The 16910-nt window shown below is 42.4% G+C and overlaps 1 protein-coding gene across 13 annotated transcripts in view; it reads right to left on the bottom strand.

Annotated features, from left to right (window-relative positions):
- Positions 1-13604, bottom strand: part of DBF4B (DBF4B-CDC7 kinase regulatory subunit) — a 31463-nt gene extending 17859 nt beyond the window's left edge. For 2 of the 13 annotated variants that reach the window (XM_070561796.1, XM_070561793.1), the window contains exons 1-4: positions 13294-13551; positions 13013-13075; positions 4714-4794; positions 2752-2906 (exon numbers count right to left, since the gene is read on the bottom strand). In XM_070561796.1, the coding sequence (XP_070417897.1) occupies positions 2752-2906; positions 4714-4794; positions 13013-13046 (270 nt within the window). In that variant the 5' untranslated portion in view covers positions 13047-13075; positions 13294-13551. Of the gene's footprint in view, positions 1-2751; positions 2907-4713; positions 4795-13012; positions 13076-13259 lie in introns of all 13 variants that reach the window. The other 11 variants (XM_070561802.1, XM_070561799.1, XM_070561794.1 and 8 more) reach the window with 10 other exon arrangements.
- Between the last annotated feature and the right edge of the window lie 3306 nt (positions 13605-16910).

A 16910-nucleotide genomic window follows, 5' to 3' on the forward strand; every position in this document is an offset into this window, starting at 1 on the left:
CCCAGCTGGCCCTCCAGTTGAATGCAGCTGCAGGAGTAAGCCCTGAGGAAACCAGCAGAAAAACCACTCAGCCAATCCAGAGAATAGTGAGAAATAATAAATCGTTGTTTTAAGCCCAAATTCTAGGGTGGTTTTTTATTATTTATTTATTTTTTTGCTGAGGAAGATTTGCCTCGAGCTAACATCTATTGCCAATCTTCCTGTTTTTTTTTTCATGTGAGCTGTCACCGCAGCATGGACACTGACAAACAAGTAGTGTGGTTCCGTGCCTGGGGACCGAACCCAGGCTGCTGAAGTGGAGCACGCCAAACTTTAACCACTAGGCCATTGGAGCTGGTCCGCCTGGGGAAGCTTTTTAGACAGCAAAGCCTAAATGAGAGACTAAAAGTTTAAAATGTAATTTTGGGCCAGTTTGGGTGTATAATCCTCATTTTCTCCATCCCCACTGCTGAGTATCTCCATGTGCGAGTTTCCGTTGTTTGACAGCAAAGAGCCTCTGCAGTCCAAGGCCATTCATGCAGTTTCCCCAGTTACCAGCCTTTTTAGGGCCAAGCACTCTCATCCTGTTTTCTAAACACAAGAGATACTCATATCAACCCCTTACTAAAAGTACCATATGGCAGATGCTTTAAAAATATATACATATTTTTTTAAAGATTGGCACCTGAGCTAACATCTGTTGCCAATCTTTTTTTTTTCCCTTCTTCTCCCCAAAGCCCCCCCATACATAGTTGAAGATTCTAGCTGTAGGTCCTTCTGATTCTGCTATGTGGGATGCCACCTCAGCACAGGTTGATGAGCGGTGCCATGTCCGTGCCCAGGATCTGAACTGGTGAAACCTTGGGCCACTGAAGCGGAGCGCATGAACTCAACCACTTGGCCACAGGGCCAGCCCCTAAAAATATTTTAATGGACTCAAATACAGCAAATACTTTTTACCCAAAGTTGTTCACCACAGTGTTATTTATAAAAGTTAAAATTTAGAAATAATCTAAATGTCCATAGGGTAACAGTTAAGTAAATTAATAATCCACTCAAAAAATTACATTCTCATTACAAATAATGCATATGAGGGGCAATAATGAAAGGAAAGTGCTAATGCTTTAAGGCTATGGGCAAGAAGTTGGTAATCAAAAATGTCTTCATGATCATAGAAAATAACCATTAAAAAAAAGGCAGGGCCAGCCTGGTGGCATAGTGGTTGGGTTCACACACTTTGCTTCAGCAGCCCAGGGTTCACAGGTTTGGATCATGGGCGGGGACCTATACACCCTTCGTCCTGCCATACTGAGGCAGCATCCCACACAGAAGAACTAGAAGGACCTACAACTAGGATATACAACTATGTAGTGGGGCTTTGGGGAGAGAAAAAAAAAGAGGAAGATTAGCAACAGATGTTAGCTCAGGGCCAATCTTCCTCACCAAAAAACAAAAACAAAAAACTACAGAATAGAGACAGAAGTAGATGAGTGGTTACCCAGGGTTGGGGTGTTGAGGGGAAATGGGGAGTAACTGATAATGGGTGGAGGTTTCTTTTTTTTTTAAGGTTGGCACCTGAGGGGCCAGCCCCATGGCCAAGTGGTTAAGTTCGCATGCTCTGCTTCGGTGGCCTCGGGTTTCACTGATTTGGATCCTGGGCGCGGACATGGCACCACTTGTCAGGCCATGCAGAGGCAGTGTCCCACATAGCACAACCAGAAAGACCTAAAGGGGCTGGCCCCATGGCTAAGTGGTTAAGTTCGCGTGCTCTGCTTTGGCGGCCCAGGGTTTCGCCGATTTGGATCCTGGCCACAAACATAGCATGCTCCTCAAGCCATGCTGAGGTGGCGTCCCACATGCCACAACTAGAAGCATCCACAACTAAAAATATACAACTATGTACTGGGGGGCTTTGGGGAGAAAAAGGAAAAAGAAAATCTCTAAAAAAATAAAAAAAGACCTACAACTAGAATATATAACTATATACTGGGGGGCTTTGGGGAGGGGAAAAAAAAAAGATGGACGCCTGAGGCAACATCTGTTGCCAATCTTTGTTTTTCCTCCTCCTCCTCCCCCTGCTTCTTCTTCTTCTTCTCCTCCTCCCCAAAGCCCCCAGTACATAGCTGCATATTCTAGCTGCAGGTCCCTCTGGCTGTGCTATGCGTGATGCTGTCTCAGCATGGCCTGACAAGCAGTGCCATGTCCGCGCCCAGGAATCAGCAAAACCCTGGGGCACTGAAGCAGAGCACGTGAACCCAACCACCCGGCCACGGGCCCAGACTCATGAGGAGTTTCTTTTTTGGGGTGATGGGAAGGTTCTAATACTGACTGTGTAATCACACAACTTGCACATCTCTGTGAATATACTAAGAACTGTTGAATTGTACACTTTGGGTGAACTGTATGGTATGTGAATTACATCTCAATAAAGCCATAAAAGAGAGAGGAAGAGAGGGAGAGAGGGAAGGGAAGAGAAGGGAAAGGAAGGAGAGGGAGGAAGAGACGGAGGAAGGAAGAGAAAAGAATCCAGAAGAAAATAAATACATCAAAATGATGGTTCCATGTTCTCCAAAATTTCTAAAATGAACAGATATTATTTTTCTAATTAGGAAAAACATTTATTTTTTAAAAATGGTTTATACTTAAAGTCGCTTTGGAAAATGTAGTGATACCACTGAAAATACCCAGCAGTCATGAATATAACCCTCTCCAGCTCCTGCCCTAACCTCACAAAGGGACATAGTTATCATAGGAGAGAAGCAGGTTACATACCCCACCCAGCTGCTGGATGGCCCCCGTCAAAAACTGGAGATTCTTGCCAGCAGGCAGATCCAAGTAAAAGGACTTTCCAGAAAACGGTGGCCTCCAAGCATCTGTTGAGCTCTTCCGGCATTTTCCCAGACAACTAGAAACTCCTAGCTGAGCCCCTAGAAAACAACAAGAAAGAGGAATAAAGTGAGAAGTCTGAGCAAAGAGAGAATCCTGCAAGTCAAGCAACCTTCACCGACAGCCTCTGCGTGCTGCGCCCGGCTAGACTGTGGGCACACAAAGACGGCTGGGAGACTAGTGTCCCACCCCCATGAAGTTCAGATGTGGAGAAACCGGAACCCTCATACATCAATGGTGGGAATGCAAAACGGGGCAGCCACTTTAGAAAACAGTTTGGCAGTTTCTCAAAACATTAAATATACAGTAAAACAAGACCCAGCAATTCTACTCCTTGGCATATACCCAGAAGAAATGAAAACATATGTCCAGGTAAAAACCTGCGCAAGAATGTTCACAGCAGTGTTATTCATTTTAGCCAAAAAGTGGAAACAATTCAAATGTAAATAAAATGGTAAATAACATGTGGCACACCCATGCAATGGACCACTATTTGACAATAAATAGGAATCAACTACTTATACATGCTACAACAAGAATGAATCTCAAAAAGATATTGAGAAAAGCCAGACACAAAAGACCACATACTGTATGACTGCATTTATATGAAATGTTCAGAAAAGGAAAATACATAGAGACAGAAATTAGACTGCTTAGGGTTGTGGGCAGGAACGAGGAGTGACTGCAAATGGACATGAGGTTCTTTCTGGGGTGGAGAAAATATTCTAAAATTAGATTGTTGTGTTAGTTGCACAACTTTGTAAATTAACTGGAAACCATTGAAAGTGTATACTTAGAACAAATGAATTTTACAGTTTACAAATTATACTTCAGTAAAGCTAAAAGAAATCCTCAACGAATGTACCCTTAAGAATTGTGCGTTTCATTGTATATAAATTTTCCATCAAAAGGAAAAAACTATAAACAAATATGGAATTCTAGTCAATGAAATGCATGCTGAACTATTTAGAGGGAAAGGTACTAATATGTACAAATTACTTGAAGCATGTCAAAAATAAGATGGATAGATTTGTGACAAAGCAAGTATACTAAACTGTCAGCGATACAACCTAAGTGGCATGTCTATGAGTGCTCACTGTAAAAGTCTTTCGACTTTGTAGTAGGTTTGAAAATTTTCATATTAAAATGCTAAAACTTGAAGAGAGGGGCTGGCCCGGTGGCGCAGCGGTTAAGTTCGCACACTCCGATTCGGTGGGCTGGGGTTCGCTGGTTCGGATCCCAGGTGCAGACATGGCACCACTTGGCACGCCATGCTGTGGCAGGCGTCCTACATATAAAATAGAGGAAGATGGGCATGGATGTTAGCTCAGGGCCAGTCTTCCTCAGAAAAACGAGGAGGATTGGCAGCAGATAGCTCAGGGCTAATCTTCCTCAAAAAAAAAAAAAAAACTTGAAGCGATAAAAAGGATTCATGAGAAAGTGACAGATACTGAAGATAAGCAAAGAAGTTGTAATATACAGATAATAACAGTCCCTGAAGATAAAAACTAAAACAAATTAAAAACCCCAGAATACTAAAATCTATAATTTAAGAAAACTTTCCTGAAATAAAAAAACGTATTTAAAACTAAGATACTGAAAGAGCAGGTCACATACTTGAAAAAACTGATCCAGAATAGCCAACACCAAAATAAAGTTAGAAAATTGTTGGACTTTAAATGAGGGGCTTGGACCAGGTATTTTAAAAACTTCTCTGAAGCGCCTTGATCCCACGAACCCTGCCTCCCTCTGCCCTACGGCCCAGTCAGACCCCCAGCTGGACCTCCACAGTCAGGCCTGCTCGCTCTGACGAGACACGATCTTCTTACTGAGCTCCACGTTACTTACTGTCTCTCCTATTTTCAGCTTCATATTCTTGTTTACTCTCTCGGCGTGAACCTCTGGCCTCCCCATCAGACTGGGCACTATCTGGGGAAGAGATGTGTCTTACGCATCACTCTCATTGCCCAGTGCCTACACCAGAGCCTGCTCTCCCTCCCTCAGCTGGCACCTGACCCTCCAGCACCTACCTTCTGGTCCCATAAACCTCCCTCTTCCTGAGAGTCCTGGGTACAGAGATAGAAAATACTGGAAAGTTGGCTTGGCGTTTCACAGAAAAGACCTTTGTTGTGACTCCTGCCTCTACCTCTTACTGGCTGTGCAACCCTGGGCGAGAAACGGTCTCACTCAGTATCTCTGAATCTATTTCCTCACTTCTGAAACAGTGAAAATAAATACCCGCCCACATTGGCAGTCCATATGGAGTAAATAAAATACTGTAAATTGTGTCAGATACTGGTATTGCGGATATTCAAATACCTAACAGGCACCAACCACGCAGAAGGGAAACTGGCCAGAAACATCTGGTATAACCATACCAGGAGTACCCGCTGAATGGTAGCCCTGGGCATTATTATAATTGTAGCCATTTTGGATCCCTTCCCATGCCAACTTCTCTAGAAGGCTTTTTTTTCTTATTGAGGAATAATTGACATACAAAATTAGTTTCAGATGTACAACTTAATGGTTCAATATCTGTATGGTAGGCTTTTGCAGAATTAGCCTTTTTGACTTTTACTTCTAAACAAGATAATAAACACACAAGGCCTGCTGACTCTCCACAGAACCTAAACCTAGGGAAGCCACTGAAGAAAGCAGGAATTAGATGGATGCCAGAACCGGACACTGGGGGGCTGGGTGAACAGCAAGCCTAGAGCGGCAGAATGCCAGGACTCGCAGGTGGCTGATAGATTGGAGAACGCCTTCTAGTTGTGCTGAGTGGGTCACTACCTGCCTGTTGCCAGCATCAGGGAGGCAGCCGAGCACCAACCAGAAGCAGCAGGGTAACAGTAGGGCAGGGCTGGAGCCTTGCTTGGGGTGAATATGCACGTGTGTGTGAGAAAGACAACATGGGGTGAAGGGGACAGTGAGCTGGCTGGCACCTGCATGAGCCTCTCTTCCTACCCTCTATCCATTTGGTGAGTTAGGTAATTATAATTCAAGGAGACAGCTCTTGAAAATGAACACAGTCGTGTGCCACATAATGACATTTTGCTCAATGATGGACCACACATACAATGGCAGTCCCATAAGATTAGTACCACGTAGCCTAGCTGTGTAGTAGGCTATACCATCTAGATTTGTCTAAATATACTCTATCATGTTCACACAATGACGAAATCACCTAATGGTGCTATCTCAGAATGTATCCCTGTTGTTAAGCAACACAGAATTACAGTACAAAGCAGTGTGTGTGTCCTGGAGGGGCACACAGAATGTTGCTGCAAATGGGGAGTGACCGAGACCACAATGGAAGAAGGGGCCCTCCACCTTGGGTCGATTTTCCTCTTCTATCCAACCCCTAGCCCCTAAACTCAATAGAGAGGCACAAAATAGGGCCTAAGCTTTTGCATCTTCCTTCCAGGAACACATTACCAATCAGAGTGGCTAACAGTGTCAAGGGAACATTAGCTTATAAGAAAACAGGAGGCAACTGAGCAAAGTAAGCACTATAAAAGATGCTTTCTCTGGTATAGGTGGTCTGTTTGTCATAAGTAATGGACAAGACAGAAAGAGCATTTTATCCTCAAACAGGCAAGGGAGGATACTAGAAACATAAAACAGAAACAGTAGGTAAAGAAAAGAATCAACTGGAGATAATGGACGTGAAAAAATAACAGTTTAGAAAACCTCAAATAATAAAAAGATAAATAATCCAATTTAAAAATGAGCAATGAATAGATATTTCTCCATAGAAGATATACAAATGGCTAATAAGCACATGAAAAGATGCACAAAATCAGTAGCCATCAGGAAAATGCAAATCAAAACCACAAAGAGGGGCTGGCCCGGTGGTACAGAGGTGAAGCTTGCATGTTCCGTTTCTCAGCGGCCCGGGGTTCGCCGGCTCAGATCCTGGGTGCGGACATGGCACCACTTGGCAAAAAGCCATGCTGTGGTAGGCATCCCATATATAAAGTAGAGGAAGATGGGCACAGACGTTGGCTCAGGGCCAGTCTTCCTCAGCAAAAAGAGGAGGATTGGCAGTAGTTAGCTCAGGGTTAATCTTCCTCAAAACAAAAACAAAAACAAAAACAAAAAGAGATACCAATTCACACCAAGATAGCTATAATAAAAAAGTCTTGGTAAGGATGTAGAGAAACTGGAACCCTCATACTTGGCTGGTCAGGACGTAAAATGGTGCAGTCACATTGGAAAGCAGTCTGCCAGTTCCTCAAAAGGTTAACCATAGAGTTACCATATGACCAAGTAATTATACTCCTAGGTATACACTCAAGAAATGAAAACAGGGGCTGGCCCACGGCCTAGTAGTAGGCATGCTCTGCTTTGGCAGCCCAAGTTCGGTTCCCAGTGCGGACCTACACCACTCGTCTGTGGCCATGCTGTGGCGATGACCCACATACAAAATAGAGGAAGAGTGGCACAGATGTTAGCTCAGTGTGAATCTTCCTCAGCTAAAAAAAAAAAGAAAGGAAGAAAGAAGGAAAACATATGTTCACATGAATAATTTGTAAACAAATGTTCATAGCAATATTATTCATAATAGCCCAGAAGTGAAAACTCATATGTCCACCAACTGATGAATGGCTAAATAAAATGTGGTACATCCATACAATGGAATATTATTCAATAACAAACAGGCATGATGTACTAATACATGCTAAAACATAGATGAACTGTGAAAACATGATGCTAAGTGAAAGAAACCAGTCACAAAAGACTACATATTGTATGATTTCAATGATATGAAATGTTCAGAATAGGCAATCTATAGACAGAAAATTGATTAGTGGTTATCTAAAGCTTGGGGGGTTAGGGGAATATTGGAAGTGATGTCAATTGGTATGGTTCTTTTTTGGGATGATCAAAGTTCTAAAATTGATTGCAATGATGGTTGCACAACTCTGTGAATCTAATAAAAACCACTTTATATGGATGAATTGTGTGGTACATGAATTAAATCTCAATAAAACTGTTGTTAAAAATTTTTCTTTTAAACTTCAATATGTGCATAGTCTCAGGATGTCTCCCCATAAGATACTTATTAATTACAAAAGGTAAAACAGTAATTTTATAGTGGAGAAACTTGATAGACACCACTTTAATCAAGTGATCAAAGTTAATGTGACCAATGGCCTCATTCTCACCATGTGCCTCCTGACACCACATACTGTGAAGGTCACACCACTTCTGTGTCAAAAATGCACAACCTGAATTCAACCATGGGGACATAGCAAACAAACTCAAAGTGAGGGACATTCTGTCCTTCAAAAGTATCAAGGTCATGCACAACAAAGAAAAATGAACACCTCCTCCCAAATAGGAAGAGACTAAGGAGACACGTCAACTAAAAGCAATGTGTGATTCTGGATTGGATCTTAAACCAGAAAAAGGACATTGGAGGACAGCTAGTAAAATCTGAGTAAGATCTGTAGAGTAGTTAATATTTTTTATCAATACTAATTTCCTGATTTTTCTAATTGTACTATGGTTACATAATATGTTAATATTTGGGAGAGCTGTAAAGAGTATACAAGAACCCCTTGACTACTTTTGAAATGTTTTCCTAAGCCTGAAATTATTTAAAAATGAAGAATAAAAAGGAAAAAAAAACCCTCAATAGACGAGTTGAATATCACAACATAGTGTGAGCTGGCAGATCAGGTCAAGGAACTCTTCCAGAAGGTATCAAGACAAGACAAAGAAATGGACAACAGAGACACTAAGAAATGCAGAGGATAGGGACAGAAGTACCAACAACATCAGAGAAACTGCAAAGGGAAAGAAAACAAACAATGGAGAGAAGAAAATATTTGAGGAAATACTGGTCCAAGCTTCCGAATAAATGTGGAGGATGAATACAAGAACTTTTATTCTCTCTCAAATCCCACTAAAATGACACAGAAAGAATAAAAATGGACAAAGACATTGGCAAGAAGACGACAACAGGTAAGAGATGCCATAAAATTTTGGGACCTGGAAAGCAGGTGGATGAGTGAAAAACCGACAAGAGACCAGAGAAAGCTGAATCTGAAGCCAACAGGAAGCAAGCTGGAGCTGAAAGGCCCTGAAACTGGAGAAACCAGATGTAGCAGAATACTAGAATGAAACAGCGGGATGAAAGAGGATTATCCGAACGCCTTTAAAAGGGACAGTGAGACTCCCAGAACTCTTTCCCAGCCCAGCAGACACTAGAGCAGTGGTTCTTAACTGGGGAGATTTTGCCCCAGGGAAATCTGGCAATGTTTGGAAATATTTTTGGTTATGACAACTGGGATTGGGGGCTGCTACTGGCATCTAGTGGGTAGAGGCCAGGCATGCTGCTAAACGTCTTACAAAGCACAGGACAACCCCCTACAACAAAGAATCTGGCCCAAAATGTCAACAGTGCTGAGACTAAAAAACTCCAAACTAGAGGAACAATGAGCACAGGTGAGAGCACAGATAAAGCCCCAATAAAGACACAGAAGATCAAGAGAATGTTTGTACACTGCACAGTGAGGCCTGAAGACCTCTTCCCCCACTGAGCCCCCAGAATGCTGACAACCACACTTAGACTCTCAGACAGGGGATTGGAGGATTCCTCTCTAGGGAACTGACGGGCCCAAGACAAAAACATACAAATTAGCAACATTTGGGATCCCCTTTTGTTATGGACTGAATATTTGTGCCTCCCCACATTCCTATGTTGAAGCCTAACCCCCAATGTGATGGTATTAGGAGATGTAGCCTTTGGAAGGTAATTAGGTTCAGAACAGATCATGAGGTGAAAGTCTCCATAACGGGATTAGTGTCCTTACAAGAAGAGGACGAGAGAGCAGAGCGCTCTCTCTCCATACATGCACAAAGAAGAGGTCACGTGAACACACAGTGAGATGGCAGTCAACTGCAAGGCAGGAAGAGGGCCCTCACCAGGAACCCAATCTGCCAGCGCCAGTCTCCAGTACTAGGAGAAATAAACACCTGTTGTTTAAGCCCCCAGCCTACAGCAGTTTGTGATAGCAGCCTGAGCTGACTAAGACATGCCCCAAACTGCCAGGGTCCAGCCTGACTACCTACAATGATATCTACCAGCTGACAACTCCCCTCTCATGAACTTCCAGTTAGCATTTTATTGCTTCCCTCTTAAATAGAAATGGGTAATCAAAGATCATCAGACACGTAAAGAAAGCTTCTTAAAAGAAATTAGGCTAACAAATAGAAGAAAGAATTTAGAGGAACTAGAGACAATGCAGGAAGCAGAAGAAAACTAAAACCAAACAAAAACAATACCATTAATATCCACAGAGAGATAAAGGAATACATTCCATCCATTAAACACACAGGAGACTATTTAAAAAAAAAGAAATATATGGAGAAGAAAAGGCTCTTGGAAATTTTAAACACGTTACAGAAATAAATTCAATATAGGATTAGAGATTAAGCTGAAGAAACTTTCAATAGAACAGAACAAAAGACAAATCGATGGAAGGTGGGAAAGACAAGATGCCCAAAAGACGGGTCCATGAGATCCAGTATCAGAAAAATAAAAAGTTTCTGGGGCTAGCCCCGTGGCTGAGTGGTTAAGTTCGTGCGCTCCACTGCGGCGGCGCAGGGTTTTGCTGGTTGGAATCCTGGGCACGGACATGGCACCGCTCATCAGGCCATGCTGACGCAGCGTCCCACATAGCACAACTGGAAGGACTCACAACTAAAAATATACAACTATGTACCGGGGGGCTTTGGGGAGAAAAAGGAAAAATAAAATCTTAAAAAAAAAAGTTTTAGAAACAGAAAAGAGAGAAGATGGAGGGGTTGAATATTACAGAAGTAATGCTAACAACCTCCAGAACTAAAGAAAATGAATTTCTAGATTGAAAGTTTCCACCAAGTGCCAGCTCCACAAATGAAAAAAGTCCCACATCAGGGCACTGTCATGAAATTTCAGGACACTGAGGAGAAAGAGGATTGTGGCTTCATTTCAGGCAATATTGGAGACCAGATAATCTAAAAGCCCCCCTAAAACAAAATATCTAAAAATACCGGCTAAAATATAAACAGAAATCTCATCTAATTGCTAAGTCCACAAAACAAATAAGAGAACAACACAAGTGCTCAAAATGATGGGAAAACTGAAAACCATAGTGCTGAACGCGAATGCTGACCGCCCTGAGGATGCGTGCGGGCTTAAAGGCAAAGGGCTTGGGACTGAAGAGCCAGATGGGTACAGGAGATAAGGTCTGTGCCAGCCTAAAGTGGGGAGTTAGAATTGAGAACTCCCGCATGATTGAGGAGAAAAGGTACACCAGAAAATAATCCATCGACCAGAAGAGACAAAAAGGAATACTGTCTACCTTAACTTAGGCTCTGCATGAAAGGACAGTCTTCACTGAGAATTCATAACCACAGGCCTCCTAAGAGTTTGGAATTCAAATTCATACTACTTATGTGGTCTAAGAACCCACTACCACTACCAAACAGAGAAATCAATGTAAAAAGTAATCCCAGCTACGAACACCTTTGGCATATTTCAAAGAATCAAAAAATGCACTTTACCAAAATGAGGAAGTAAACAAAGAGAGAAGAAAATATGGAATTTAGAAGGTAGGGAATCCTACACAGGAAAGAGGCAAAGGGAATTCCACAGAATGATGAAGGGAGATCCTAGGACGAAACTGGTGCAACAGGCCTCGTGCATAACTGGACCAGAGTGGAGTACTACGACAATGCTCTCAGAGGGGCGTCTCTCAGACAAAGAAGAAACTGATAGTTTCTCTGATGAGCTTGAAAGTATTGAGAGAAGGTTTACACTTCTAGTAAAGACTTTGGACATGAATTAGTGATCCATACACAAAAAACAAAGCATACTTCATAGTTTACTATATGGCTCCGTTGTGAATAACTTTTACATAATCATAATAATGTAAATACAAAAATAACTAAATAAAGATTATTACATATACACTGGGAGGATGAGAGGAGAGGAGGGAAACGTGTCTATGTTTGCGTGTGGTGGAGAGGAGCGGGGAGACAGAAAAAAAATCCTCATTTTCCATATTAGAAAGTCAACAGATAAAATTGGAAACAACAAAAGCAGTAGGAGATGCTATTTAGAAATCAGAAGGTAAATACTAGAAGAAATAGCTAAAGAGCATAAATGCTTGTACCCTAGGGAGTGGGGTCAGGAGGTATGAAAGGAGGAGCAACTCCTACTCAAGCTTCTGTGTGTGTGTGTGTGTGTGTGTGTGTGTGTGTGTGAGTGACAGACCCTCGCCTTTTAAAGTATGTCACCATAAAACTAATAAAAAGGAAAATAAAAACCCTCTAAAACTGACACATAGCCATGTTATAGTGAACTTTTAAAACAAATATAAAGAAAATAAAATCTTCTAAAGAGAAAAGCACAACACTTACAAAGGAACAAGAATCAGATTAACATCAGTTCCCAGCAGCAACTACTTATTGCAAGAAGAAACTACTGTAATTTTTCGGTGTGTTGAAGGAAAAAAACTTTGACTCAAGAATTTTAATACAAGGGTGAAATAAAGTTATTCCCAGGCATACAAGCCTCAGAAAGTTTATCACATAAAGACTCCTTTTGAAAACACTCTTGGAGAAAGTTCTCCAGCAAAAAGAGAAATAGATCCAGAAGAAAGCAACAAGACATGAGAAGGAAGCGTAAATAACTGAGTAAAGCGCATCACTGTTCAAAAGGCAACGACCAAACGCCTATGCTAACAGTCCAGAACTAAAACCAGACGACACTTAGAGAGGGGAGGGGAGTATTGAGGGAAGCGAACGTGTGCTAAAACACTTACCTGACTCAATTGGGGGCGGGGGGGGGGGGGTAAACTTATCAACAAACTTCAGAATTTTATGGTGAAAATAACCATGAATATGGGTTTAGTTACTCTACTCTGACTCCTATCTGTCTGCTACCTTGTTCACAATTATCAAACTGAAAGCTCGTTTGACCTTTATCGTGAATTCCTAAACAATCCATGACATTCCTCAACACACACACACAACCACTAAGTAATCCGAAAACCCCAATAAGGCTAACACTTCCCGGCCTTCTCCTCCCAAGAGACTCTGGGGCAAGAGCTGCCACTTTGAGTTTGCATCCCAGGTTGGACCTGGTACCTACCTAGGTCCGGAGCCCGGAGCCTCCTCTCAGCCATTGAACTCTCCGGCTCCAAGCACTCGTCGCCTGCGAAAAGAGCACAAAACAGCAGCCGAAGCACCTTCACTAGTCTGCGACCTTCCACCACGCCATCCCCCGCCTCCCACACCCCGCACGACCCGCAGGGCGGCTCCGCGAGACCCCAGTCCATCCCAACTCGCGCGCCTCCCTCCAGGCTCCTGTCCCCTCAGTCCCTCCACCTCCTTTAGACCTCTGTCCCCTCCATGCCTGTGGCCCCTTCCGACCCGCATCGTCGCCGCAGCTCTTCCGACCCTTCCGCCTGCCTCCTCAGCCCGTCTTCTCCTTCCCGGCACCCGTACCCTTGCCCGGCTCCCTCCTCAAATTATCGGCTCTTTCTCGGCCTCCTTCAAAGCCGCCGTGTTACACTCGCGGACTGCGGGAGCTCTTCCAAGACTCTCGAGTGCCGCCGTCCCCCGGCAACTATAAACTCATTCTCTAGGCACCCTCAGCCGCGGGTTCAGTTTAAATTTCCTGTGAGCTCCGCCCCTGTGGCAATGTGATCCCTTCGAGACTTGCCCTACGGTGGCCCTGGGAGGACAATATTAGCTCAGCAAATCCTCCTCTTCCCCTCGGTTTTCCGCTCCGCCTTCTCTGCCTGTCCCTTCGCTTCTAGCTTTTCATTGGCTGGAGATACTTTGAGCCTTGTTAGCCAGCAAGCTGGGGACTAGTGATGCCTCACACTGAGCTGGTTTGCAATTCCTAGGAGTTCGATAATAAATAACAAAATAAGCCGAACACCTAGAGAGCATTTATGTTTTACATGAAAATTTCACATACACATCATTTCATCTTCACATCTTTCTCTCCCTCTTTCTCTGCTTACCTATCCAACAAAAAAAATTCTCAATTCCTCACTTCCCATCTTCTCTTCAACTCACTTAATTAGACTTTGATCTTCATCTCTCCACTAAAACTGGGCGTACTTATCCAGGTCAACTGGGACTTCCACGTTCCTAAATCCTATGGTCACTTTGCTATCCTCATCCTACCCGACTTCTAGAACATTGAAACAGAGTACTCCCTCCTTCTTGAAACAACTTTCTTCTTTTTGCTTCCATTTATATCCATTTTCACCTTACCTCAATGGCTCCTCCTCAATTTCCTTTGCTGGATCCAAAGCCAATGTTCCGCCTATAAATGTTGGAGTAGCCAAGGCTTTAGACCTTAGCCCTTAGCACCCAGCCCTCTTCTCTTCCCTATTAACACTCTCTCCCTAGTATATCTCACCCAGCTCCTTGGCTTTACAATTCAGCTCTATGCTAATGCCTGCAGAATTCCTCTCTCTGGTTCTGACCCCTCCCCTGATCTCCAGACTTATATGCTCAAATGCCTACTGGACATTTCCATTTGGATGTCCAATAGTTATCTCAGGCTTAACATGTTCAAAACAGAACATTTGTTCCACTCACCTACTCCCCTGAACGCCCACCTATACTTCTCCCAGTCTTCCCCATCTCAGTAAATATCACATCATCTCCTCAGTTGTTTAAACCAAAAGCCTAGAAATTTATCTTTCAGTACTTTCCCTTATCCCCTATCCCTACTCCAAAAACAAGTTCTACAAACTCCAAAGTGCTTCTTGAATCAGACCACTGCTACCATCCTAAGTCCAAGCCACTATAATTTCTTGCTCAAAGTACTGCGCCAATTCCTAACACTACTTCTGTTCTTCAGTAGCTTCCTACCTCTCCCCAATATAATCCATTCTCCATACACAGCCAGAATGATATTCTTTAAACACTATGGTAGAGGCAACTGTACCACATGGACTTGGTATTCCTCCTAGTGGGGTCCCTCCCTGCAGAAGATTATAGATCCCGGCCCCACTGAACTAAAGCTTGGTCATGTGACTTACTTTGGCTAATGAAAAAGAAAAATAGTGGCGCATCACTTCCAAGCACAAGCTTTAAAAGCCAGTATGTTTTACCAAGTTCTTTTTCCCCATCACAATGACTGGCAATGTCCTAGCTAGAGGCCGCCCTGTCAACTTGGGTTTCTTAGTGAAAATGACGTGGAACAGAACCATGGGCAACCCATAGTGGATTTGCAGCATGAGCAAGAAGCGGCCTTTTGTTGTTATAAACTAGCGAGATTTTGGCATCATTTGTTATCATATCATAATCTAGCTCAAGTTTCTCAAAGCGTGGCTCAGACCTTTCAGAAGATTCCATGAGGTCAAAACTATTTTTACAATTATTCTAAAACCTTATTTTCCAACTCTCATGAATGTTCAGTGGAGTACATGGAAGCAAAAATGAGAATCCAACACTTTTCTGTTAAGCCAGATATTAAAGAAATTTGCAGAATGTAAAACAATGACATTCTTCTAATTATTTTTGTTTTGGAAAATATATTTTCATTAAAAATGCACTATTTATGTTAACACATAGCAGGCTTATTCTTAAATGAACAAACGAATATTTTAAAATTTTCTCTTTTAATTTCTAATATAATTATCAAATATGAAATTTTATAAATACGTATAAATAAATATACAAATACGTAAAATACATATGCTTATATAAATTTAAAAATACCCACATTGTGGTAGCCAGTCTCCAAGATAACCTGCAATGATTCTTGATTCCTGGTAGTCATGCCCACATAAAATAGGGCTATATATACCAATAGAATTATGAGGAAATGACAATGTGTGACTTCTAAGGCTAGGTGATAAAAGACATTTCAACATCTGTATTGCTGTTTCTTGGGTCACCTGCCATGAGGGAAGCCAGCAGTCATGACACGAGGACGCTCAAGTACGCCTGTGGAGAGGCTCATGTGGAGACAAACTGAGGCTTCCTGCTAACAGCCAGCACCAAGCTCCCCCTCATATGCCTGGACCATCTGGCAAGCAGATCCTTCAGCCATAGTCTAGCTTTCAGATGACTGCAACCTCACGAGACCCCAAGCCAGGAGATCCCAGCCAAGCTGCTCCCAAATTCCAGGCCCGTAGAAACCAGAGAAAGTAAATGATTAGTGTTGTTTTAAGTTATTAAATTTTGGGATGATTTGTACACAGCAATAGATAACTAATATACTACACATAAGCAAAAAAGCTGTTTGGGATTTCAATTTCTAAAAATGTAAAGGGGCCTGAAACCAAAACTTTCAGAATTGCTAACCTAGCCTACCCTGACAGATACAAATAAAAATCAGATCAAATTACCCTCCTTTCAAAAACTCCCAGTGGCTTTCCCTGTTTGCCCCTCCGACCAAACTTCTGTCTTGAACAAGCCAAGCTCATCCCTGCCTTAGGGCATTTGCACCAACAATTTTATTCCTAGATCTTCTCTTTCCTTTTCGGGATCAGATCAAATCTCACGTTTTAGGATAGGACTTCTGAGACCACCCAATCTCACAGTAGCTCCTCCATTTTCTTGACAGCTAGGCCACTTGGGTTGATTTTCTTCACAGCACTTATATGATCAGAAAGTATCTTATTTGTTTACTTGTTTATTGTCTCTATTTCCCCCCTAGAATGTAAGCCCATAAGAGTGAGGACCTTTTCTGTTGTACTCACTGCTGCATCCCCAAAGAACATAGTAGGTGCTTAGTGAACATTTGTTGAATGAATCTCTCTGATCTTCATTTTTTTCATTTGTAAAGTCAAGATAGTAATAGCCACCAGGCAGTGAGGTTTAAAGATTAAAGATGTGTTTAGCACAAAGTCAGTGACCAGAAAAAGGTAGCTTTTACTATGTGGCAGAAAATATTTTGGGTTAATAATTCAAAATTTTCTTTCTCATCGTTTTTCTTGATTCCTGATGGGAAGTGCTTAGAATTTTAAAAAAAGGGGCCGGCCTGGTGGTGCAGCAGTTAAGTGCACATGTTCCGCTTC

Source organism: Equus przewalskii, chromosome 10 (genome assembly GCF_037783145.1).
Source record: "Equus przewalskii isolate Varuska chromosome 10, EquPr2, whole genome shotgun sequence".
Classification (NCBI taxonomy): Eukaryota; Metazoa; Chordata; class Mammalia; order Perissodactyla; family Equidae; genus Equus; species Equus przewalskii.